At 48.6% G+C, this 22,782-nt stretch overlaps 9 protein-coding genes across 9 annotated transcripts; 4 read left to right on the forward strand and 5 right to left on the reverse strand.

The window, feature by feature from the left end:
- Window positions 1-184: 184 nt before the first annotated feature.
- Window positions 185-3,587, forward strand: FMAN_15235 (putative LEU2-beta-isopropyl-malate dehydrogenase; the record flags this gene model as incomplete). The annotated part of the gene is made up of 4 exons (XM_041822410.1): window positions 185-2,880; window positions 2,930-3,049; window positions 3,098-3,204; window positions 3,256-3,587. The coding sequence occupies 4 exons, from the start codon at window positions 185-187 to the stop codon at window positions 3,585-3,587; spliced, it is 3,255 nt and encodes a 1,084-aa protein (XP_041688093.1).
- A 1,003-nt stretch (window positions 3,588-4,590) lies between these two features.
- FMAN_15234 (putative sugar transporter) lies at window positions 4,591-6,175 on the reverse strand (the record flags this gene model as incomplete). Its single annotated transcript, XM_041822411.1, has 2 exons — window positions 4,591-5,936; window positions 6,010-6,175. The coding sequence occupies 2 exons, from the start codon at window positions 6,173-6,175 to the stop codon at window positions 4,591-4,593; spliced, it is 1,512 nt and encodes a 503-aa protein (XP_041688094.1).
- Window positions 6,176-6,921: 746 nt separating this feature from the next.
- FMAN_15233 (putative maltose permease (MalP)) lies at window positions 6,922-8,727 on the reverse strand (the record flags this gene model as incomplete). Its single annotated transcript, XM_041822413.1, has 4 exons — window positions 6,922-7,045; window positions 7,099-7,351; window positions 7,410-8,440; window positions 8,489-8,727. The coding sequence occupies 4 exons, from the start codon at window positions 8,725-8,727 to the stop codon at window positions 6,922-6,924; spliced, it is 1,647 nt and encodes a 548-aa protein (XP_041688095.1).
- An 875-nt stretch (window positions 8,728-9,602) lies between these two features.
- Window positions 9,603-11,180, reverse strand: FMAN_15232 (putative beta-glucosidase; the record flags this gene model as incomplete). The annotated part of the gene is made up of 2 exons (XM_041822414.1): window positions 9,603-9,751; window positions 9,806-11,180. 2 exons carry the CDS (start codon window positions 11,178-11,180, stop codon window positions 9,603-9,605), a joined length of 1,524 nt encoding a protein of 507 aa, XP_041688096.1.
- A 443-nt stretch (window positions 11,181-11,623) lies between these two features.
- Window positions 11,624-13,330, forward strand: FMAN_15231 (uncharacterized protein; the record flags this gene model as incomplete). The annotated part of the gene is made up of 3 exons (XM_041822415.1): window positions 11,624-11,655; window positions 11,710-12,317; window positions 12,375-13,330. 3 exons carry the CDS (start codon window positions 11,624-11,626, stop codon window positions 13,328-13,330), a joined length of 1,596 nt encoding a protein of 531 aa, XP_041688097.1.
- Window positions 13,331-13,384: 54 nt separating this feature from the next.
- Window positions 13,385-15,286, reverse strand: FMAN_15230 (uncharacterized protein; the record flags this gene model as incomplete). The annotated part of the gene is made up of 1 exon (XM_041822416.1): window positions 13,385-15,286. One exon carries the CDS (start codon window positions 15,284-15,286, stop codon window positions 13,385-13,387), a length of 1,902 nt encoding a protein of 633 aa, XP_041688098.1.
- A 775-nt stretch (window positions 15,287-16,061) lies between these two features.
- Window positions 16,062-18,798, forward strand: FMAN_15229 (putative alfa-L-rhamnosidase; the record flags this gene model as incomplete). The annotated part of the gene is made up of 2 exons (XM_041822417.1): window positions 16,062-17,840; window positions 17,893-18,798. 2 exons carry the CDS (start codon window positions 16,062-16,064, stop codon window positions 18,796-18,798), a joined length of 2,685 nt encoding a protein of 894 aa, XP_041688099.1.
- A 510-nt stretch (window positions 18,799-19,308) lies between these two features.
- On the forward strand, window positions 19,309-20,895 carry FMAN_15228 (uncharacterized protein; the record flags this gene model as incomplete). The annotated part of the gene is made up of 1 exon (XM_041822418.1): window positions 19,309-20,895. The coding sequence occupies one exon, from the start codon at window positions 19,309-19,311 to the stop codon at window positions 20,893-20,895; it is 1,587 nt and encodes a 528-aa protein (XP_041688100.1).
- Window positions 20,896-21,169: 274 nt separating this feature from the next.
- Window positions 21,170-22,379, reverse strand: FMAN_15227 (uncharacterized protein; the record flags this gene model as incomplete). Its single annotated transcript, XM_041822419.1, has 2 exons — window positions 21,170-21,573; window positions 21,629-22,379. The coding sequence occupies 2 exons, from the start codon at window positions 22,377-22,379 to the stop codon at window positions 21,170-21,172; spliced, it is 1,155 nt and encodes a 384-aa protein (XP_041688101.1).
- Window positions 22,380-22,782: the final 403 nt, after the last annotated feature.

Raw genomic sequence — 22,782 nt, forward strand, 5'->3', positions numbered from 1 at the left:
CAATTGAGGGGAATGGCGAAGGTCAGCATCACCACGAGCCGGCTTGTGTTGGAATGCTGTATCCTCGGTTGAAATTCCGATATCGGAAGCTACTTCTGCTCGTTGATATGTCCCTTGGGCTATTTAATTGCGAATCTTGTGATGTTGACTGATTTGTCCTACCAAGCAACTCTAAGCCATCAACATGCCTCTCATCGAGGATCAATTATCATTTAGAATAGCACTCCTACCAGGAGATGCGCACGGATCACAACTTGCATCATGCGTTGAACAAATCTTGCATGTGATCGAACACATTCGTCCAGATGTCGCATTCCAAATATCCAGACACGATTTTGGAGGCGTGGCGTTAGCAGCTGGCCACCAAAGCTCCCTGCCAACCTCCACTCTAGAAGCATGCCGCCAATCCGATGCTGCCGTCTTGTGCTCCTGCGGTGACCCCAGGTACGGCATACAGCCAGAAATGGGACTGCTGGCCCTTCGACAAGAACTCGGACTATTCGCCAATATCAGACCTGTCAAGTTTCCGTCTGAGTCGCTTGTACCACTCAGCTCTTATAAGCCAGAGGCAGTGGAGGGCCTTGATATCACTTTCTTTCGGGACTTGACGGGTGGTGCTTACTATGGAGAGAAAAAAGAAGCGGGAGAGGATGGTGAAGCATATGACACCACCAGCTACTCTTGTTTTGCCATTCAGAGGTTAGCAAGGCTAGCTGGTACATATGCCATGCAATTCAACCCCCCGAAACCGGTGCACTCTGTTGACAAAGCCAATGTCATGGCCACTTCTCGATTGTGGAGATCTGTCGTCACTAAAGTTTTCAACCATGAGTTCCCTCAGGTTCAGCTGGACCATGTTCTGGTTGACAATGCCTCGATGATACTATCATCAAATCCCCAAAGCCTGAACGGAATCATCCTAACCGAGAACATGTTTGGCGATATTCTGTCAGATCAGGCTAGTGGAATACTCAAGTCGCCAAATATTCTGGCTTCAGCGGCTGTGTCTACTATTCACGGTAAAGGCAAGGCACCTGGTGTCTTCGAGCCATTCAACCTCAAACCAAGAGAGGGTGAAGTGAGCCCACTTAGTATCGTCCAAGCCGTCGGGATTATGCTTGAGCTGTCACTGGGTTTGAAGGTTGAAGCCGCAGCATTGATAAAGGCTATCCGACGAACTCTTGATCCTATAGAACAAGTTGGATCTGACACGAGGACGTCTGACTTGGGCGGGACCGCATCACCACAAGAGTTCATGGAGACCCTCCTACACAACTTTGACTACTATTTGGAGGCTCTGAACTCGGCCGACGCTCCAGCTCTCCCGGTATCTACTTCCCCACCCTCATCACCCAGGCAGGCCACGTATGCCCGGCCTATGGGAGTCATTGAGAAGATCTTGACGCACGCTGGCATTGGTCTGAGTAGGACATACGTCGAGACAGGAGACATGATCTGCGTCAAGGTCGATTGGACGCTCACATCCGAGCTTCTCTGGGGCGGCATGGAAAAGACCTATGACCAAATGGGAAGACCTCGTCCATTCCGCAACGATCGTCTCTGGCTTGCAGTGGATCATACTGTTGACCCACGCACAAACCATCAACCTCGACAAAAAGGTCTGATCGCTAAAGCTGAGCGCTTCAGACGAGAGGCCAAGATCATTGACTTCCTTCCTGCAAATACGAGTATCATGCACACTGACTTTACTCGTGAGCGTGCCCAGCCTGGTCGTATTGTTGTTGGAAGTGACTCGCATACATGCTCAGCGGGTAGTATGGGTTCTTTCGCTGTTGGCTTTGGAGCAGCTGACGTTGTCATGCCGATGGTCACTGGTGAGACCTGGTTTCGTGTACCTGAAGTTTGCAGGATCAACTTCGTGGGGAAACTGCCTTTTGGTGTCGGTGGAAAGGATGTGATTCTTCATATACTCGGACTCTTTAAGCGCAACACCATTGCCTTTCAGCGAGCTGTAGAATATGGCGGTCCTGGTCTGAAGGAGCTATCCATGGATGCTCGATTCGCCATTGCCAACATGACAACCGAATTTGGGGGCATGGGCACTTGTTTCGAAGCCGATGAAGAGACCTCAGCATGGATCGCACGTCGAAAGCTCCCCGAGCATCGCGAAGGTGGTCTCTTCTTTCAGGCCGACCCGGACGCTCAATATGTCGATGTGAGAACTATTGATCTGTCAGAAGTCCGTCTCACGATGGCGCTGCATCCAAATCCGGATGATGTTGTTCCGATACATGAAAAGGCTGGTATGATGCTTGATGGATGCTTCATTGGTGCCTGTACTACGACTGAAGAGGACCTAATCGTCGGCGCTCTGGTGCTTGAGGCTGGGTTGTACGCAGGTATGCGACCATCTCGCCACGGGAAACGCCGCGTCACACCAGGAAGCCTCATCATAATTAAGAACCTTGATAAGCATGGTCTGCTGGACATTTACAGGCAAGCTAGCTTTGAGATCGGTGCGCCTGGTTGTTCCTACTGCGTTGGCATCAACGATGTTGATGTGGCTGGGGAAGGAGAAGTGTGGCTCTCTTCACAGAACCGCAACTTTAGGAACCGAATGGGCAAGGGAAGCTTTGGTAACATCACTTGTGCAGCTGCTGTGGCTGCCTCAAGCTTCGATATGGTTGTCACGGATCCCAAGTTCTTGCTTGATCAGCTGGACTGTGCAAAACTTGAGAGACTTGTCAGTGGAGGAAGATCCAATGGGCTCCAACCAGTGCTAAGGATTACCGAACCGAGACCCGAGATATCATCCAACTCTGTCCCCGTTCTCCTCAACAAGGGCGATTACGATGTTGGAGCTACTACTCTGAGGGTCATAAAATCAAAGGTGCAGCGCTTTGGTGAAAATGTTGATACGTAAGTTGAACGAGATCCCACTTCATATGGACTTGACTGACAATAACAGTGATGCAATCATCCCTGCTGAGTTCATGCCAGGAGTTGACAATGCTGATCTCGGAAGCCATTGTTTCCAGTACTTCCGCCCTGAGTTTAGGGACAAGACCAGGAATGGTTCAGCTGTTATGTAAGCTTCTGGCGACGCCATACTTTGACGGATGCTAATATGACAAAGTGTTGCCGAGAATGGGTTTGGCAGTGGATCTTCGCGGGAAGATGCAGTAAGAGCCCTACAGGGAGCAGGTGTTGAGGCAGTAATAGCGAAAGGTTTCGCATTCATCTGTACGTTGTTCCTGACGCGAAACCACGAAGATTGATGATTGATGTGACTAGATGAGAGAAATCAACTTAACATGGGACTGTTCAGCATAAAGATCCATGATCAACGGTTCTACGAGCTCGCGCTGGAAGACTCTATCATCACTATCAACAAAGATACCAAGACTATCCGAATCGAAGGCTCAGATGTGATCTTTCACTATATGCAGTCAGAAGTGGAGGAAGCTCTTGTTGAGTCTGGTGGTGTTCTTCCGTTATATAGCAAGCTTGGAAAAGGAGTATTTCGACATCTGACGGCACCTAAAGTCAAGGGAGGAAAGAGAGTTGGGCATGGCAACGTTACTGGTTCTGTAAAGAGCAGAGAAAGTTCAGATATATCATGGTAGATATTAAATGCAGTATTTGGCGTTCTCACGGTATTGGTGTATTCTCTCATGTACCTTTAATTGATTTTACTGCCATGACGTCCATTCTATGGACTGAGCTTCGGAAGTCACAATCGTGATTCGATCCCACCCAAACCAAGACCTATGGTCCATAAACCACTGCCAACCCCTTGATCCTCATACCGTAAAACTCTTGAACTTTCTCTTGGCCAACATGCGTGTCGTTTTGAAGGGGGACTACGGTCCTATTCTTTCCGGTTCACTAGGGCTATAGGCATTCGGTATCAATGCTGGATCAATTTCAACGACATTGAATGATTGCTCTTCGTCTTCATGCTTGCATGTAGCATCCGTGTACTCGTATACAACACCGTGGTAAGCAACAAGTGGGCCCTTTTGTGATGATACAAAGCCACGAAGCTTGGCGTCGGGCTCACGTTCAGCTGCGTATTGAGCGTATGTTTCCTTATGCTCCCAGTTTTGTATGCTTGTTCCGCCTCCTGAACTTGCTCGAATACGTCACCTCGAGCCTTTAGTTCGTCTCGGTAATCCTGGGCACAGTCGGCGTTACTAGCCTCAGGGACGTGGAATATTTCGAATCGAAAGAAATCACCATCCCTATCCCGACTATGTTTTGAGATTTGTTTCATGTCCAGATCATCTAGAGAGAAGTGCGGATTGACAAAATAGAGGCATATGCTTCCTAGTTGTATTAGGATGTTTCGTGGCAAGTTACTCCAGACCGTCTTCGCTGGCCGACTCGCGTGATCAACAAAATTGACGACATAGTGCTTGAGTGCAGAAGAGTTAAGTCTGACCATTATGTAGGTAGACAATACTTAGTTTCTGATGATTGTAAGGATTTGCTCGAATCAAGTTGGTGGAGATTAAAGAGAGAGCATTGCGATAGCTTGTGGCTAGGTCTAATCACGTGATGGGCTGGCAGATAGCGAAAAAGGGTCCAGGGGAAATGCTGAACCAATGTAATATAGTAATGGTCTACTTAGATATTCTCAGCATGGATTGCGTTGTGTTTCTCCTCATCATGTGCGTTCCGGATCCGTTCAGCCAATGCCACGGCATTTCTGGGCATATTCTTCTCGGTCTTGACAGGGTCCCAAATGCTCTTTGACTGGATAAAAATGTCATCAATCTCTTCCAAAGTTCGGCGCTTAGTTTCTGGATAAAAGAGCAGGATAACGATGAAGGTGAAAAGGGTGATACATGCATATACAATGTAGTATTTGTATCCGATGTTCTTTAAGGCGTGAGGGGAAACTTCAGCAACGAGGAAGTTGAATAGCCAGTTGGCGCAGGCACTAATGGCGGTAATCTGCGCACGGATGCTTAGGGGCGATATCTCGGCAGCATACATGAAAGGAAGAAGGAATAGGCCAACGGGGAAGAAGAACATAGCCACAAAGTAAAAGAATATCGCAGCTTCGCTTGCGGATTTGTTGGTCAGGTCAGACATAAGACCTGCTAGCGAAGTCTGTGCGACACACATGCCCAACGCACCAGCCATGAGCAGCTTTCGACGGCCAAACCTGTCAATGAGAACAAGGGCAATACCAGCAGCGATGAACTGCCAGACTTGCAAGCTGGCAGAGAAGATGCGAGACTCTGTTGGTGAGTAGTTGAGCTGTTGCTGGAAGATGGTTGTGGAATAAAAGGTGACGATGTTTATGCCAGACATCTGAGCTAGGATGGCGAGGCCGACGGCAAGAACAGCACGATGAAACTGGCGCTCTGGTCCCATGGTGAAGACGGATACTTTCTGGTTCTGCTCCTCGATATAGGCGTCGCGGATAAGGGAAAGCTCCTCACGGATGACCTCGGAGTCATCAGGGAGGTCCTCAAGAGCAGCCATGACGAGAATCGCTTCCTCGAATCGATCTTGTTTGATGAGCCAGCGAGGGGACTCGGGTAGGAACATGACGAATGAGGTGATGATGATGGCGAACAAGCCTTGGAATGCGATAGGGAAGCGAAAGTTGACTTGGTTGTCTTTGATGAAATAGAGACCAAATTCCATCCACGATGCGACTACGATTCCGCCGATGGCAAAGAAACCCTGCAGCAGAACACGCCTACCACGTTCTTTGGCACTGGAGCACTCGGACACCCACATGGGAATCGTAGCAGTCAATGCACCCACCCCAAGACCAGTGATGACTCTGGAAGCAATGAGCTGTCCAAGAGAGAACGAGCTGCTCTGTATCGCAACACCCATAATCACGATGCAGCCCGCAATGAAGATTGTACGACGGCGACCGAGAACGTCGCCGAGAAAGGCACAAGACAGGGCTCCGATCGCGCAGCCAACTTCATAAATAGCCACGGCCGTACCTGAAGGGAAACGACAAGGTCAGTCAGCAGCCATAGAAGAAAGGGTGTAAGGGAATAGTCATATCGTGCTCACCTTCGATGTTTGAGTTCTTGATTTGAGGAAACTGGTGCTTGAAGGTATCCAGGGTCAATAGACCGTTCATGACGGCTTGATCATAGCCTTGAAGAGCAAAGGCTGTCGCTGCTACTATACTCAGTAGGGTGCTGAGAGGCTTCCCCCGAAGGCCGAAATAAGACATGATAGCCTAGTTGAAGATAGCCTGGGATGATAATTTACTTGAAGATGAGAAGAAGACTGAGCGGGAATCAGTGATAAGAGCCAATTCCGTGGCGCTGCTTTTACTAAGGTAATGGAGTAAGACCTCCTTCATTTAGTTCCTGCTCATCGACTTTTCAGAGCACCTTGCACCGAGGCAAGAAATGAGCGCAGGGCGGCATTGGTATATAAGAGCATTACCATTACCCCAGGTCCACGGAGACCCCGCAATGGAATGGTAAAATCCGGAGAACTGAATCCAACACTCTCTACCCCACAGTTGACATTAATTGGAGATTGGCTATGGACCCCATTTGCCGTTATTGCCGTAGTGGTGAGTGCCGCGTGGTCCCGGTTAATACGGCAACAACCTTGACTTATAAATTCTCTGTATTCGCAGTGAGGATATATACTTATCCAAGTCCAAACTTAAATCGAATGTATACCCCAGATGAATGTCGACTCATGTCATTCAATTGGGTAAAGTGCTTATCTTGAACTTGCATCATTACGCGCACTATGCGGGGCCATCCTCTCCAAGAATCTAGTCATTCATTGCACTTGTCAAGCCGTGTAGCCGCTAGAATCGCCTTGCATCCTGCTTCTCCCACTATCAGAGTTACATTAAGATCGCATCGACTAATTCCCTTGTGTGCAGTACAACAATTCATCCACTTGTTCCACTGTTCCTCACCTTCGATTTCTTCATAGCACATCTCTCAACACCCATCATTTCTCCGCAGCTTCCGCGTTCTCACTCTGCATCAGGCGCTGCGTAGCAGTCTCAGTTGTATGGAATCTCCAAGCTTTGATCTTACGCTCAAAGAGTTCGTCAAGCTCGGCAGGTGATCGTCTAGAAAAAGTCAGTATATATCGAAGCTTGAAGGTATTTAACGTGACACTTACCGAGCCGTCTCAGGGACCAACAGCCACGTACCGATGACCCAAGGTAGACCAACGCCAGCGTAGAAGAAGCCAGTTTTGAGCTTCCAATCCCACTTGTTGGCATTCACCATGTACGGCGTGAGAACAGACATGATCAGACCAGTGACGGAGTTGGCAGACGCTGCGAAGCCAGACGTATATGGCCGTAGTCGTTGCGAGGATATTTCGCCGATGTAGCCCCAGCCCGCAGCCCCATTAGCCGAGATGCCAATGTCTAGAGAAGCACAGGTTAGCTCACTGTAATCGATGGTGATGTACCGTTAAAGACTCACTCCAGAAGCATGCAAACAAGACAAACACATAGGTGCTTGCACCACTTTGGGGGGCAACTCCTATGATACCAACAATCAAGCAAGAGATCCACATCAAGGAAGTAGCGCAGCAGGCCATGCGGCGTCGACCGAATTTATCGACTCCAAAGACTGCCAAGATAACGACGATTATCTGCAGAGACGTGGTGATGGCCTTGATCTGGAAGGGGTCGGCGAGGCCAGCCTGCTGGAAGAAGTATGTACCGAAGCTACCAAAGAGGGCAAGGCCCAGGAATTGCTGCGCGACAATGGTCCACATGGCGGTGATGGTACGGCGACCGTCAGTGCCTTTGAAGATAGCCAGCCAGCTTTCGTTTCGTTGCTCAGCAGCCAAAGCCTTTTCGTGTTCGACGTTCAGGGCGAGGAGTTCGTAGTGACGATCGACATCAAAGTTCTCAACTCCACGGTAGATAAACCTGATACTTTTCTTGGCCCTCTCTTCCTGCCCGACGGTAACACACCAAGAGGGAGACTCGGGAAGCAAGACGTAGATAACGGCCATGACTCCGATGTGTCCCCATTGGGTATACACAGGTGTAAGCCAGTTGAAGGGATCAGTCTTGTTCAGCCGCTGGAGAGCCACATGAGTGCAGAAGGAACCCAAAGTCCACCAGAAGCTGTAAAGCATTAACATGCCGCCACGGACTCTTGTCGGGCTCACTTCTGTAATATAGCCCAGAAGGGTAGCCTGGAGGCAACCTACGCCGGTGCCAGCAAGCATCTTGGCACCAAACCAGACCGGCCATGTTCGGGCAAGTGATTCAGCCAAGACACTGGTCATGAGGATGGTCCAGAGAGTATACATAGAAATCTTGCGACCGAACCGTGCGACAACAAAGGAGATTCCGATCTGACCGAGGACCTGGCCTACGTTCTGGCCAGCACTCCAAGTAGCGATGATATTGGATGCAAGGAACTTCTCTCCCTCTTCGTTGACTACTGTGGCAAACTGCTGGACAAAGCCTTTGTTGGCAATAATGCTTGCTTGCATACTAAATTTAAATTAGTCAGTGACATGGAAAGGTTGATATGATACATACGCAATTTGATAGCCATCAGCTCCAGCACTAAAGGCCGCGAGCAGACAGACGAGTGAGGCCATCTTGAAGGTCCGGACAGTCTCCCAGAAGGTCAAGTTCTCATAACCCGAAAGAGCCTGACCCTGTGCGACGGCCTCGGCGGCAAGGTCATCATGCTTGAGTGCAGTTTCGACGTGATCGTGAGAATCGACCCGGGTAGGATTGTCGATAGGCGTTTTAGAGTCGCTAGGGTGAGCCATGGTGATCTCGAGTAACTGCTGTGGTATCAAAGAGACAAGAGGATACAGAGCTGACTTGGTAAACGTACTTGAGGCCATCTCATATAGGAATCCATCTCTGTGTAGCTGAACTACATGCCCCGAGTTGGGTTCCTCGCTCCCCATGGGGTCAACGAGACTAACAAGCGAGAACCCGCGTATCCAACGTTTAGCGGACTCATACCCCGCAGTCCCGACGCCTGGGGTACATGACCATGGATTCTCATTGGTCAGTTTCCCTGAGGTGCATGCCCGACGAGTTTTCCGCCAGCGTTTTCCGACGCTTTGTGAAATCCATGTGTTCCCAGAATCTGACCATTTCGAGACTGTTGCGTTAAACCGATTGGTTAGACTTTTTGGAATTGAGTTGATGGCTCGGGAATAGAGGCTAGCTCAGGACATCACGCGATCTAACTTGACGACTGGGGACAAATCTGGACTGAATCGAATTCCGACAAGTTTTCCTCATGGGCTTCGGGGTAGCATATAGCGACGACCATGTCACTTGGAACGCAGCAAATGGTCTATTCGGTAAAGCTCAAGCAAGGTCTTGACTTCTGAACATGCTACCCCAAACCCGGGGATGTGGATCATGGGCTGTCGTGGCACCGCTCTTGACTTCAGCCGCAATTAACGTGGCAATTGTTGGTCACCTCGGTATCTGTTGGACGTTTCAGATGCGACTTTTGCCTTTTTACATTCTATGGACATAAAGCCAACGGAGCTCTCCAAACAACATTATTAGGGGTGAAATGATGAAATACATGAGCTTCAATTTATGCACCATCTTCAACTGAAGTAGGTTATGCCCAAATTCAAGGCATTTGTACTTCTACTCTGCTCTATCATAAAGGGGTCTATACGCATCGATGTTGATCCTGGTTCTGCCTCCTTCTCTGGAAAGTCTCACGTAGGTATGTTGCCGAGTTCTTGAGGGTGCGGGTCAGGCCGTTTTCAAAGTCAACATGAACAATGCCAAATTTCGGCTGATATCCGGCTGACCATTCTGAAAGCGTTTGTTAGTGGGTCTTGCGATCGACGTAGAGAAAGAGTAGCATACCAAAGTTATCCATGAGCGTCCAAACGTAGTAGCCCTTAACGGGAATGCCGTCGTCATATATAGCTCGCGAGATAGCATCCAGATATAAACCGAAATACCTCTGGCGAAACTGGTCGTCAATTGCTACCTTGATATCTTGTTCGCCAGGGCATGGGCATCCGTTTTCCGTGACGATGATAGGAAGATGGTATCGATTCCAGACCCAGTTCAACAACTTACGGAAGCCATTGGGTGCGACACGGAGCCATTGGAACTGGGATACGGGCCCTATTTCCTGTCCTGCTCCGTTGACTGCTCCCTCCTCGATATTGCCTGTCCAGTCGTCTTCGGAGGGAGGATCGGGGAGAGCGCGGGCGAACTTTGTCGAGTAATGGTTCATGCCATAGAAGGTATTAAGAGGAGCTGTCGCTCGAAGGAGGTTGCGCTCTTCAGTGCTGAAACAGGGGATTCTATCACCTAGGTAGTTTCGCATCGACACGGGATAATCTTGTCCGAGGAAAATGGGATCGCCAAACCACCCGACATAGAACTCAAGTCTTCGTTGCGCCGCATCAATATCGGCTTGGGTATCGGAGTATGGCTCGTAGAAATGGCTATTCAGTACGATAGAGATCTCTCCTTGTTGCGCAAGCTTAAACTCCTTCGCATAAAGCTGAACAGAAACAGCATGCGATATGATCAGCGTATGACCGACGCGCCATGGCTCATTCTTGGTGTCGAAACCGTCTTCTGCACGATGACCTGGGGCAAGTGTACCGTTGACGTGGCCAAAGATGGAGATGATGTATGGCTCGTTGAAGGTGATCCATTTCTTTACACGGTCACCAAAACGCTCAAAGCATAATCGCGCATAGTTGGAAAAATCGGCAGTAAACTCCTCAGTGTTGAGAAAAGCCTCGTAACGATCGTAAAGAGTCTGTGGTGCATCCCAATGATACAATGTCACCACAGGCTCAATCCCGTGCGCCAACAATCGGTCGATGAGATCGTTATAGAAAGCTATTCCCTTCTCATTGATAGGGTCGTTGCGGCCTCCAAGCGGAATGATACGTGTCCAGGATAGTGAGAAGCGATAAACGTCAACACCGCAAGCCTTCATAAGCTCAATATCCTCGGGGACTCTATTGTAGTGGTCGCACGCTACATCACCGGTTTCTCCGTTATTGGTTCGCGAGGGCTCGAGATGCGTGTAGGTATCCCAAATGGATTGGCCTTTGCCATCTTGGTTTGCACCCCCTTCGACTTGATATGCTGCAGTGGCGGTACCCCAGCGAAAGTCTTTTGGCAGTGGGAGCTCTTGAACAGTCAAATCGTCGGTTGTACCTGAACTGGTGACCAGGTCACCAGCCTGGAACATAGAAGCCTCTTTTGACATTGCAATTAGATGGTGGGAAAGAAGATGACGAACGTGTGAACAAGTGAACAAGAGTGACAATAACCAAGGCTGGTTTGGTTTGGCCTCAAGCAAAAAGCTTCAGTAGAATATCAGTGCTGTATCTTAAGTAAGCGTATTGGAATAACCCCCACTTGATAGACATATATTCGTCATGGCAATTATTGCCTTCGTGCTGCACGCCATAGGGTAAGTAGCGTTATCGTCGGAGAACCTGGCGGATTTTGAAATAGCAAGGTAGAGTCCCCACATCAAGTTGCTAGCGCACTATTTTCTCCAAGTTGCCGTCGGAAAACTCGTCGGATTATAATGGATACGGCCCGTCTCATGATACTGTGGGGTCAGAGTCCGGAATGAGATGAAAACGCACGGGAGCAACTCCTCACTTCTCAACCCACAGCAAATGACCCATTGAAGCAATCGAAATGAGACCGTTATCAGCCTGTGTAGCATGTCGGTACGTCTCACTGTCTCTTTGTTTCCAAATCTAATCTGACATCAAGCCCTCTAGTGATCGGCGGAAAAAGTGTGACCGGTCTCGACCAGGTCTAAGTTGCAATTTCTGCATCAAAAGAGGCCTCGACTGTGTTGGAGTCACGGACGACCCTGTCCCCGATACATTGGAAAAGCACTACGAGTCACTTGGAAGTAAGATAGATGATGGAAGAGCTCGTCGTGTCTCTTCACTGGTCGTTCCTGATGCAGCTCTGGCCGAGGGATTGGCAAGTCTCTACTTCCGATACATGCACATTACGTTTCACAACATATTCCATCGTGCAACATTCATAGCGCAGGTAAAGGACTCTTCTATCCCAAAGATTCTATTCTTTGGTGTTGCAGGTCTGTCGGCGCGATATTCGACGCATCCCGTATTTGCATCTATTACACCATGGGATAGAGGACGACCGTACCGGGATGAATGTAAGAGGTTGCTTGATCTGGAGGATACTTCATTGATAAGTATCCAAGCTTGTATGTTGCTCGCAGCAAACGCGTCAGTTGAGGGAGATTCTAGGACCGAGTCGGTGTATCAAGCAATAGCTTCACGCATGGCCATGCTGTTAGACCTACCAAACCTACCGACCGAGTCAGTTCTAGAGCAGGAGATTAACAGACGAGGTAACTTTGACTGACTCTGACCCGAACGTGAGGTGCTGTGCTTACTCTGTTACGCAGTATGGTGGTCACTCATTACAACTGAGACATGGTCAAGCGCAACTCAGTCTCTCCCTAGGTATATAAAACCACGAAACTCCGTCCCGTTGCCTATGGATGAGGGCCGATTTGCCTCATTGACCTACAACATGCCAGAGATACAACATGACTCGTCGCCTGGTTTATCCTCCATTTGCAACTTCGATCCACACTCTTTGGTCGCCCAGATGATCCGGCTCAATCTCTTACTCTACGACATCATTGTCTTTCTCAACTCCCGGGTAGTAGATACACAAGATGAACACTCAGTGAACAGAAGTTTTGATCATCAGCTTCGCCACAGTCTTGATGAGTGGGCTCACAACTTACCCCCAAGACTTCGCTATTCCGAGGAAAATGTGATCTACTGGGCTGATGAGGGCTTCGGTGCTATTTTTATCACACTACATATCAACTATAATCACGCTGGTCAGCTCTTATTCTATCAAAACCTTCAATCTGCTCAAGAACAGGATGCAGGCGAAGACAGTAGGCAAGGTTTTGCACAACGATGTAAACAGCACGCAACAAACTTGTGCGACCTCATTTATGAAGCAAAATGGCGACCAGATACTGTCGTTCTGTATCCACTTGCTGGCCATATTCTATGCTTGGCTTCGACGGTTCAGATCCATACACTTCTCTTCGGTATAGACGATGACGAGATCATGGCTGCGAAGACGCGGTTGGAGAGAAACTTTGAAATGATTTCATCGATGAACAACTACTGGCCTATGAACCATATGTCAATTAGCCGGCTGCAGCATTTCCACAACGCCTGTCTTCGAAGCAAAGACGATTCATTCCGTTTAGATGCTTGGATGCTTCAATTCTTGTTAGGGTTCACGCAGGACATTAAAGATAGGGATGCAATTTGGACATATGGGCATCGGGCGCTGGGCGAATTTGACCCCCTAAGGGATCTCTTGGATATATAATCCTATCACTATAGACGACTTATTGTCGAAGTAAAACACCTTCCTCTACTTAGCCTAGGTTCCAGCAGCAGGCTGCACGTACTCGATCCCATCGAGGATCGTTGTCAATGTTCCGTTCGTCTCCATGATATTCACCGAAACATCAATCTCAAGTTCAAACCCGTCCTCACTTGTGACCTTAGTACCGTCCACGACTCCAGTTTGCGTGATGTTGGAGAACCACTCCACTCGGTCTTTCCAGACATTGGGAAGTAACTTCCACTTAGAAACCTTCTCATACCCGTCAATGATGTAGCCTGTGTGATCGGAATAGTTACTATAGGAAGCTGAGATAGTTTGGATGACCCCAGTGTCGGGGTCTTCAATGAATTCAACCTCGGCAATGCCTGAAAGCTGACCCTCTAGTGTATAGTTACCGGCTGGGATCTCATACTGCTTTGGTGATGTACTACCAGCAGGAAACGGTTTCGCCCAAGGGATAAAATCGGGAGCTTTAAAGACAGGTGCTGGCTTGGAAGGCTTCAAAGAGGTACGACGGGCAAGCATGACTCGGTAGCTACGACCTCCTTGTGCAGTAGAAACTGGACACGGGAGGGGATTGGTACCGCCGCAAGAAGGTGAGACCACAAGAGCTTGCCAGAATGCAATCATTGTGCTGTCAGGAGACACAGCGGGGTCAGCTCTGCCATTCCAGTTGGGATCATTGACGCTCCCATCGCTTCCGTCGCCGTCCGCATTAACCTGCTGACCGAAATAGTTTCCACTATCTCCGTCATGACTGATGAGGATCGGCTGAAAGAATCTTCGTGGCCCGTTATTGCGTGTTGAAGAAGCGATGGCAACAACGAGGTAATCGATAATGGGAGGGATCCATCTCATACCAGACATGAACATCTGGCGACCTACAACACGTGTGTCCATAGCAACAATCCACTGATTATCGTGAGACATGGTAATTGGGTCAGTGTAATCGGGATGGCTAGTGAGGCGTCGGATAGCACCAGTGGTGAGATGGACGGCCATGACGTCGATGTTGTTGGCTTCCACGGGAGATCCGATGTACAGAATCTCATCGCCCGAGCCACTGAAGCCACGAAGCTCGCCGGAAGTAATTGCATCATGGTTGATAATTAATTTCTCGCCTTCGACGTACATGGGAGGTTTGCCATTCTTGTCGACGAGAATGTTCACATCAACCAAGTCGTATCGAGGAACAAGAGGCTCCCCAGCCTTTGGATCGGCATTAAACTTCAGTCTGCCAAAGTACGTATACTGGCCTCCAGTATTAGTGAAGGAGCTCCAGCCAATGTGCTCATCGTCGGGATGGAGGCGCATCTCTCGAGGAGAACCGCCTTTTCCATTCCCATCAGCGGTCACTGTCCAGTGAATTGGATAGATGTGAGTGTTGTTCGGAGTACAACCATCACTAGCCAAAGGATGTCCGCCACAGGAGATGATGTTATGACCCCACAGCGCCTTATCACCGCTTCGAAAGACATGAGGATAGTCTCTCTGGGGATCGAGCCAAGGAGCATTCTTTGACGGGACACCACAAGTGATACACTTCCATGGATCACCGTTAGGGAAGTTGGTACCATCAGTGGTGATAAGGATCAAATGCTCGCCGTCATATATGCTCGCAGGGTCTGGAGCTGCAGGGGCACCGATGAAGACCACATTGGCCACGATGTGCTTCCCATCAGGCGTGAAGTCTCCTGACTGGAAATCCTGCTCTCCTCCGGTATCTACTCCGATACAGCCAGTACCTCGGGGGTTGATTTTGGCGGTACAAGCACCCGTAGCATTGATTGAAACGACAGGAGGCAAAGGGAGCTCGACAACCTCGATGGACTCCGGGTTGAGGGGTTCCGGAAAATGAGGCGAGTACTGTCCTGAAACAGTAGGTGCCAACAGAGTGGCACCCAATGCGATGAGGGAGATTGGGCAGATCGGCATGTTTTGTTGGTGTGGATTGCGACCAATGTGAGTCAAAGTAATGTTTGATTGACTTGTGATGACCGCAAAAAGTGGTTCTGAGTCACTGACTTTATAGTCGCTGGCTTGGCTCGAAGGTTGAGCAATTCTGTGTCCTCGGATAATACATGGTGTACGAGTATTCTTCATGTGCACCTACGGTGGGCGACCATATACTTCAACATTGAGAGGAAGTGTCGGGGTAGTCTAACCTAAGCAGAACCTGGGGTACATCTCAGGTCCCAACAGTGCGATGCTTCCCCAGATTTTCCTCATCCCCGTGGGGAATATAATACATGGGGGGCATTGTGGTGTTGACAGAGCCATGCTGAGAGTTAAGTCAAGCTGACAACAACAACAAATATTCCACGTCGGAAATGCTGTCGGAATATCTGAAAAGGTAGACAGGTCCGTGAGCTAATGTTAGCGAACATGGTGTGCGGAGTAGGATGAGGAGATCCGCGTTTAGAAGCGAAGCCGCGTACCAATCGAGCCCCCATTGGCCAGTGTACTGGACTCAAGGTAGAAATAGCGGGTACAGCGATTTCCCGCGTGATTGCGGTGACTCTAGTCTACGTGGAGTTTTACGATGGGTTTTCCGACGATATTGGATAATGGGTGCCGATTGACGTGAACAAGGTATCTGCTCATCCACGAATTCGTTTTTCGGGATAAATTACAGCGAAACGAATTGTACTTGCCGGCTTCATCTCCGGAGGACACCAATTTGTTTGAAGAATTTCACAGACTGTTCAGGATGTTGTCAGTAACTGATGTTCGCTTCGAGCATTACCACGCTCCCAATACTCTTGGGGTTCAAGAGTCCACGCCACGAATCTCTTGGAAGATCGCACAACACGACACTCGAAGTGCACAAAATGGATACGAGATCGAGTTGACCAAGTACGGTCCTAGCCAAGAGGCCCACGATGTATTGACTGCAAGTCGACAATCCCAAAAAAATATCCTGATTCCATGGCCATTTAGAGAGCCTCTTCAGTCCCGTGAGCATGTATCGATTCGTGTTCGGGTTTGGGAGACACAGGAGGAAAAGAGTCCCTGGAGTAAGCCTGCCCATCTTGAAGTAGGGCTATTGCGTCGGTCAGATTGGACCTGCGAACGCATCGCCGCCCCATGGGCTTCAGAAACGACAGAAGCTAGCCCTGAAGATTTGTTCCGCAGGCAATTTTCTCTTCGCAACCCGCCTGTCAAAGCACGACTCTATATCACCGCGCAAGGAGTTTATGAAGCTGAGATCAATGGGCAACGCGTCGGTGACTATTTCCTCGCTCCAGGATGGACATCTTATTATGGACGACTCCAGTACCAGAGTTATGATGTTCTTTCGCACCTAGTCAACGGTGCGAATTGTATTGGAATCAGAGTTGCAGAGGGATGGTTTTGTGGCCGTATTGGGTTTGAAGGCGGACACAGAAACATTTGGGGTCCTCATACTGCTCTTCTTGCGCAGTTGGAAGTCACTTACGAAGATGGTCAAACATGCAGAATAGAGAGCGATGGTTCGTGGAAGGTTATACAAGGCCCAACTCGCTTGGCGGAGATATATGATGGAGAGAAATATGACATGACAATGGAGGTGCCAAATTGGTCATCGGTGATGGATCAAGAAAGACCGAGAGGATGGACAGATGCACAAACGCTGATATTCCCACCTGTATCAACACAGCTCGTTGCAGGCTTTGCAGAACCAGGGCGTCGGATCGAAACCATATCTCCTGTCAAAGAGATCACGACACCAAGTGGGAAAAGGGTCCTTGACTTTGGTCAGAATCTCGTTGGATATCTACGTTTATCAGGCATCAGAGGATCGGATGGAAACAAGATTACCCTCCAACATGCCGAAGTCATGGAGAACGAAGAGCTTTGTATTCGACCTTTGAGAATATGCCAAGCGAAGGACGAGATTACCCTCAAAGATTCACCGACGCCGCTATGCTGGGAGCCACGTTTCACTTTCCATGGATTTCGGTACGCTCAGATTGACAACTGGCCCGGTTGCTTTGATTTGTCCTGTATCGAAGCTGTTGTGTGTCACACTGACATGAAATCCGCTGGTCACTTCTCTTGCTCAGACCCACTGCTAAATCAGCTATATCGGAATGTCGTCTGGGGTATGAGAGGCAACTTCCTTTCGGTGCCGACTGATTGTCCTCAGAGAGATGAACGACTCGGCTGGACTGGAGATCTGTCTCTCTTTGGCCCTACGGGGTGCCTTATTTATAACTGCTTTGGCATATTGAAGAACTGGCTAATCGATCTTGAATTTGATCAGGATGTTCTTGATGGCGTTCCTCCAATGGTAAGTCCTAATGCTACTCTCCCAGATCCGGTCTGGTGTAGAAGAGTACCATGCGCCATTTGGCATGATGTCACGATCATAGCACCCTGGACCCTTTATCAAGAGAGCGGAGATGAGAGTATCCTAGCTCAGCAATATGATAGCATGATGAAGTGGATGAAGGTTCTCCCTCGACAGACTTCAGGACTATGGGATCCAAAACCCTTTCAACTCGGCGTAAGTTCTGAATAATGGCTTCTAAGTTTTATAGTGCTGATAATTGAGACAGGACTGGCTTGACCCAGCAGCGCCACCAGATCAGCCATGGAAAGGGGCAACCGACGCAAAGATGGTGTCAAACATATTTTTAATACAAAGTCTAGATCTCATGAGCAAAGTATGTGGCGTCTTGGGGCGCAAGGACGAACAGCAGAGATTCAAAGAGGACTACCACGCAACACGAATCGAATTCCAGCAAGAATATGTCACACCACGAGGGCGCATCACCTCAGATTCCCAAGCTGCGTATGCACTGGCTATTTGTCTTGACCTCCTTGACCCAGCACAACGAGTACGAGCCGGAGATCGGCTTGTGGAACTCGTACGCAAGAACGAATTCAAAGTCGGCACAGGATTTGCCGCCACGCCATTTCTTTGTGAAGCCCTTGCATCTACTGGCCACATCCAAGTTGCGTATGCGATGCTGCTCGAGAAAGGCTGTCCATCTTGGCTATACCCAGTAACTATGGGTGCAACTACAGTCTGGGAGAGGTGGGACAGCATGTTGCCTGACGGTTCTATCAACCCGGGAGAAATGACCTCATTTAACCACTATGCCTTTGGCGCTATAGCCAAGTTCATGTATGAGAGAGTCGCCGGGCTTCAGAGGCTTGAGCCTGGATGGAGAAGAGTTCGTATTTCCCCAGCTATCGGCGCTACCTTTTCTCGAGCTGCTGCGTCGCATGTTTCCCCTCAAGGTACGATCTGTTTTGAGTGGAAAACGAGGGTCATTGATGGAGACACCGAGGAGTTTACTATCGAAACTACGGTTCCGCCAAACACTGTCGCTGAGATTATACTTCCTGGCTTGGAAAAAGAAGAGGTAAAGGAGGTTGGTTGTGGTGAGTGGACTTTTAGATCGCACTTTAAAAGAGATTATGAGTGGCCTGTTCCACCGCTACCACCAAAGTCATAAGGAAGTATCTCAAAAGTTATAGCTTGACTTGTCTATAGTACTTCAAAGGGTTGTATTAAGCGAGAGTCTGTGTCTATAAAGCTTAGCACACTCCCGCAGTTTTGGCGCCTGAAGTAGGTAGGTAGTTAGGGCCACTAATCAGATGGTGTCCGCAAGCCTCATAGGCCTCATGCTAGATGATGTTTTGGAAAGTTATGCAACGGCTTGTCAGAATCGTATTTGTCCGGAACCTGACCTTTTTAAGAGTTTCGCATCGCCTGGATTAGCTCGATGTTTTTGAACTGGCCCTGGAGCTCACGAATAGAGCTTTGTCAGCAAGCTTACTTAGCTGAACCACGATGTCTCTTTTAGCCTTAGTGCTGACAGACACTTACACATGATGACTGTTGATGACATTATGTCAAATTGCGAAGTTGAGTGTTTTCTGAATTTCAAGGGCCCATCTTCTGACAAGAAAACGGCGACACTATTGCAAATATATACACAGATGAAATTCACTGCCTAGGGAGAATGCTATCGTCAATTGAGTCGCTATATCCCAAGGCCTTCACTGGCCGCTTGCCACGAAATGACTTGGTTGTAAGGAAGGCCAGGGTTGCATGGTTCAAGGCAGCGGGTAGCAACTTTCTCTACCTGCAACTACTGTTCCTTGGACTCTTTTGCTATATACTGGGCTCCCTCTACCAGCAGTCGAACCATACGCATAATCTTCGAATCGTCTTTGTTGACTACGATGGGGGTGCAATCGGTCAGGCTGTGAGGGGTGCATACTCAGTTCTTCAAGGAAAAGACTATCCCTCCCTAATTGAAAAGCCAGCTTCCGACTTCCCCACCAAAAACGATCTCCTAGAAGCGGTTTGCAAGACAAGGTACTGGGGAGCTTTCTTTATCAACAAAGGATCTTCAGACCAGCTCCAACAGGCATTGGAAGGGGACGCCACAGCCCCGGGATATAACAACTCGGATGTAATGAGCTATGTATGGAACGAGGCTGTATATGCGCCCATTGTAGATGCCGCAATCTCGACAAATCTTCGTCTACTATCCGAAGTGGCCAGGGTGCAATACAGTATGGGGAACGGGACAGGCAACATTCAGTCTGTGTCCGGCAAGACCGCCCTGGGTGTCCTGGCCGAACCATGGAAGCTCCAATCAATAAACATTCAGCCCACTTCTCAAGGATCAAGAGCGATTTACAACACCGTGGTCATTATTTTGATCATGATTGAAGAATTTTGCTATCTTGGTACGATCAACGGCCTCTACGCGCAATTCAAACTCTATACCCGCGTCAAGGCGCACCGCATTATTGTGGTCCGGCTTATACTATCTCTCATTTACACGTTCATTGGGTCGCTTTGTGTTGTAGGTGCTATCTGGGCTTTCAAGGCGGGTTGGGATGTAAACGGCAATCAGTTTGCCTTGTCATGGGCTACCATATGGCTTTTTGCCCATGTCAACTTTCTGACGCTGGACGTTTTTACCATTTGGCTACCGCCTCCATTTATCCCCATGGCCCTCGTCTCATGGATCATATTGAACGTCACCTCCTTGTTACTGCCATTCGATCTGAACCCGGCATTCTACAAAGTTGGCTATGTTTTCCCGGCTCATGAGGTTTATCAGGTGCTTGCTCACATCTGGTCGAGGGGTTGCAATCCACAGCTTCGATACGCTTTGCCAATCTTGTTTGGGTGGGAGGTAGCCGCATTCTTATTGAGTGCTCTCGGAGTCTACCGCAGGAGCCACTTTGCTATGATTGGAGAAGAGCAACAGGACAAGGATTTTAAGGAAAGGATTGATGCCGCTGTGGCATTTGAGATGGCAAAGATAAGGCAAGCAGCAGACTTGCATGAAGAGGCCACCGAAGAAAAGACGTTATCGGCGCATGAGGGGATGCAATCTGACTTACATGGCTCCCAGCAGGCCGCCGAGCAGGATACCGTTCGAGAGGAGCTCGCTGAGGTTCTGGAGTCAGTTAAAACAAGACAGGAACGTGAAAAGGACATGGAAGGTCTCAGGAATGTTTGCAGCTTTGGACCAACATTCGAATTGCCGTTCAAATATAAGAATGGAAGTGAAGGAGCGAGATGGTAAGCCATTGAGCCCATTCTCAGAGACACAATATGGTGGCTCTGTTATACATATAGCAAAAGCGACCATTTAACGAGAGAAAATCTATAGACGCTAAGTAGATATTACTAATCAGAAAGGTAAAGCAAGCTGTGCAAGACATATCAAAGAAACTGACTAGCCAGTAGTATGTGTTATGGCTTACTTAGTATTAGAAAAGCTGGCAGGGGAGTCTTTCTAAAGATTTCTGAATATTCTATACACCCTGCCAAGCTATTTCATCTTCCCAAGGTCCTTTTTAGTCCTGAACGCTCTTAGAACCAAAAGCGCCGCTAAAGTTCTGGAACCGAACCCCGTCCATGTACGTCTTCGCCATATCATCCATCCACGGCTTTGTCTTATCCTTAAGAGAACAATCATGCTTGAGTGGACCACCGAACCCCACAGCGAGATGCCAGACAGGGGTTTCGAGCCCCGATACAAACCTTCTAAGTTCCATGACGCTGCGGATTGTTGATGACAGGTCGTTGGGCTTCAGGATCTCAAGTCCGGCTTCACGCATCTGCTTCATAAGTGATCCCAGAAGCATTGATGCACACTCCCGCTTGCAGTCATCGTTAGTGACCAAGAGTGACTCCTGAAGACCATAGAGATTATTTAGGACTTCATTAATGAGCTTCACACGCTGAGCTTCCACCTTTTCTACAATCTAGTTAGTAGCCTCACTATGCATAGACAACTTAAGAGAGAAACATACCAATGATAGTACTTGGCAATGGCAGGTCTGTGTATATAGGGATCTTCCTTTGCTGAAGCGTCGCAGCTACCATGCTATTAAACAGCTTTCCCTTCTGGAAAGCCCAAGCAATAAACATCCAGTTCATAGTCGCTTCATCTTCATATGGCGGCTTATCTTCCCCAAATGCCGTAATCCACCGCTCTGCAAAGACTTCCACAATCTCTTCGCACCGATAATAGTCGCACAGCATCGCAATCTCAACGAGAATATCAAGTTCGACCTCCTTTGGGAGACATCGATGATGCCCGTGGATAATATCCAGAAGAATTACCAGCGCTTCTGCATTCCATTCAAAAGCCTTAACCTCAAAGAGATTATCTTTGTTACGAATACCTTCGCTAAAAGGGCCATCGAGCATTGCTTTGAAGACAGGAGATGACAGTATGAGGTGTGCTGAGGAGACCCGGAAGCGGATTTCGGCAAAGCGATCATTCTCGTCAGAGGCTTTCAGCGCTTTCAGGTCATCAGTGTTGTGTACCGAAGAGGACCGATCGGAATACACGTCAAGAACAATTGGTTGATCTTCCGTGGGCTGGCCATCTTCAGTTTTGTTATTATCCAATTTTACAACTTCATCCTCGATTGCCGTCTCATTTGCCGTATCCTCGTTGTTGGCCTCTTTGGAGTCATTGCGCTTCCGAAAGTTGGGACGACGGAGGATCAGTTCGGTATCGCCTTTAGGCGAGAAGGTCAAAATGGAAGTTTTCATATTATAAGAGAGAGAGGAAATTGAAAAGAAACCTCTAAAGAGGGCGGCATAAGAGAGAAGTACTGAACCTCAGCTGTACACTCGAAAACCATTAAGCGCTTGTCACACGAAATCCTTGCCAGCTGAAATGCAGGAGCCGGCCGATCACTACGTCTCGGCGACACCACCAATTAAACCACGTCTTAAGCGCTGACCATTTTTTTCCAACCTTGCTAACCCCATCCTTGGCCTAGTTGAGCAATGATTCCTTAGCTTGCTTATTGAATACTGTCTGAATTGATTGAGTAGTGCGGGAGACAACAGGGCAAGCCAGACTTATCTATCGTGGTACTATAACACAAGATATCATTGGCCTGGCCAAAGTTCATTACATGGCTAATGCTATAGATTGCTGGCTTTCCTC

Source organism: Fusarium mangiferae, assembly GCF_900044065.1.
Source record: "Fusarium mangiferae strain MRC7560 genome assembly, contig: FMAN_scaffold014, whole genome shotgun sequence".
NCBI lineage: Eukaryota > Fungi > Ascomycota > Sordariomycetes > Hypocreales > Nectriaceae > Fusarium > Fusarium mangiferae.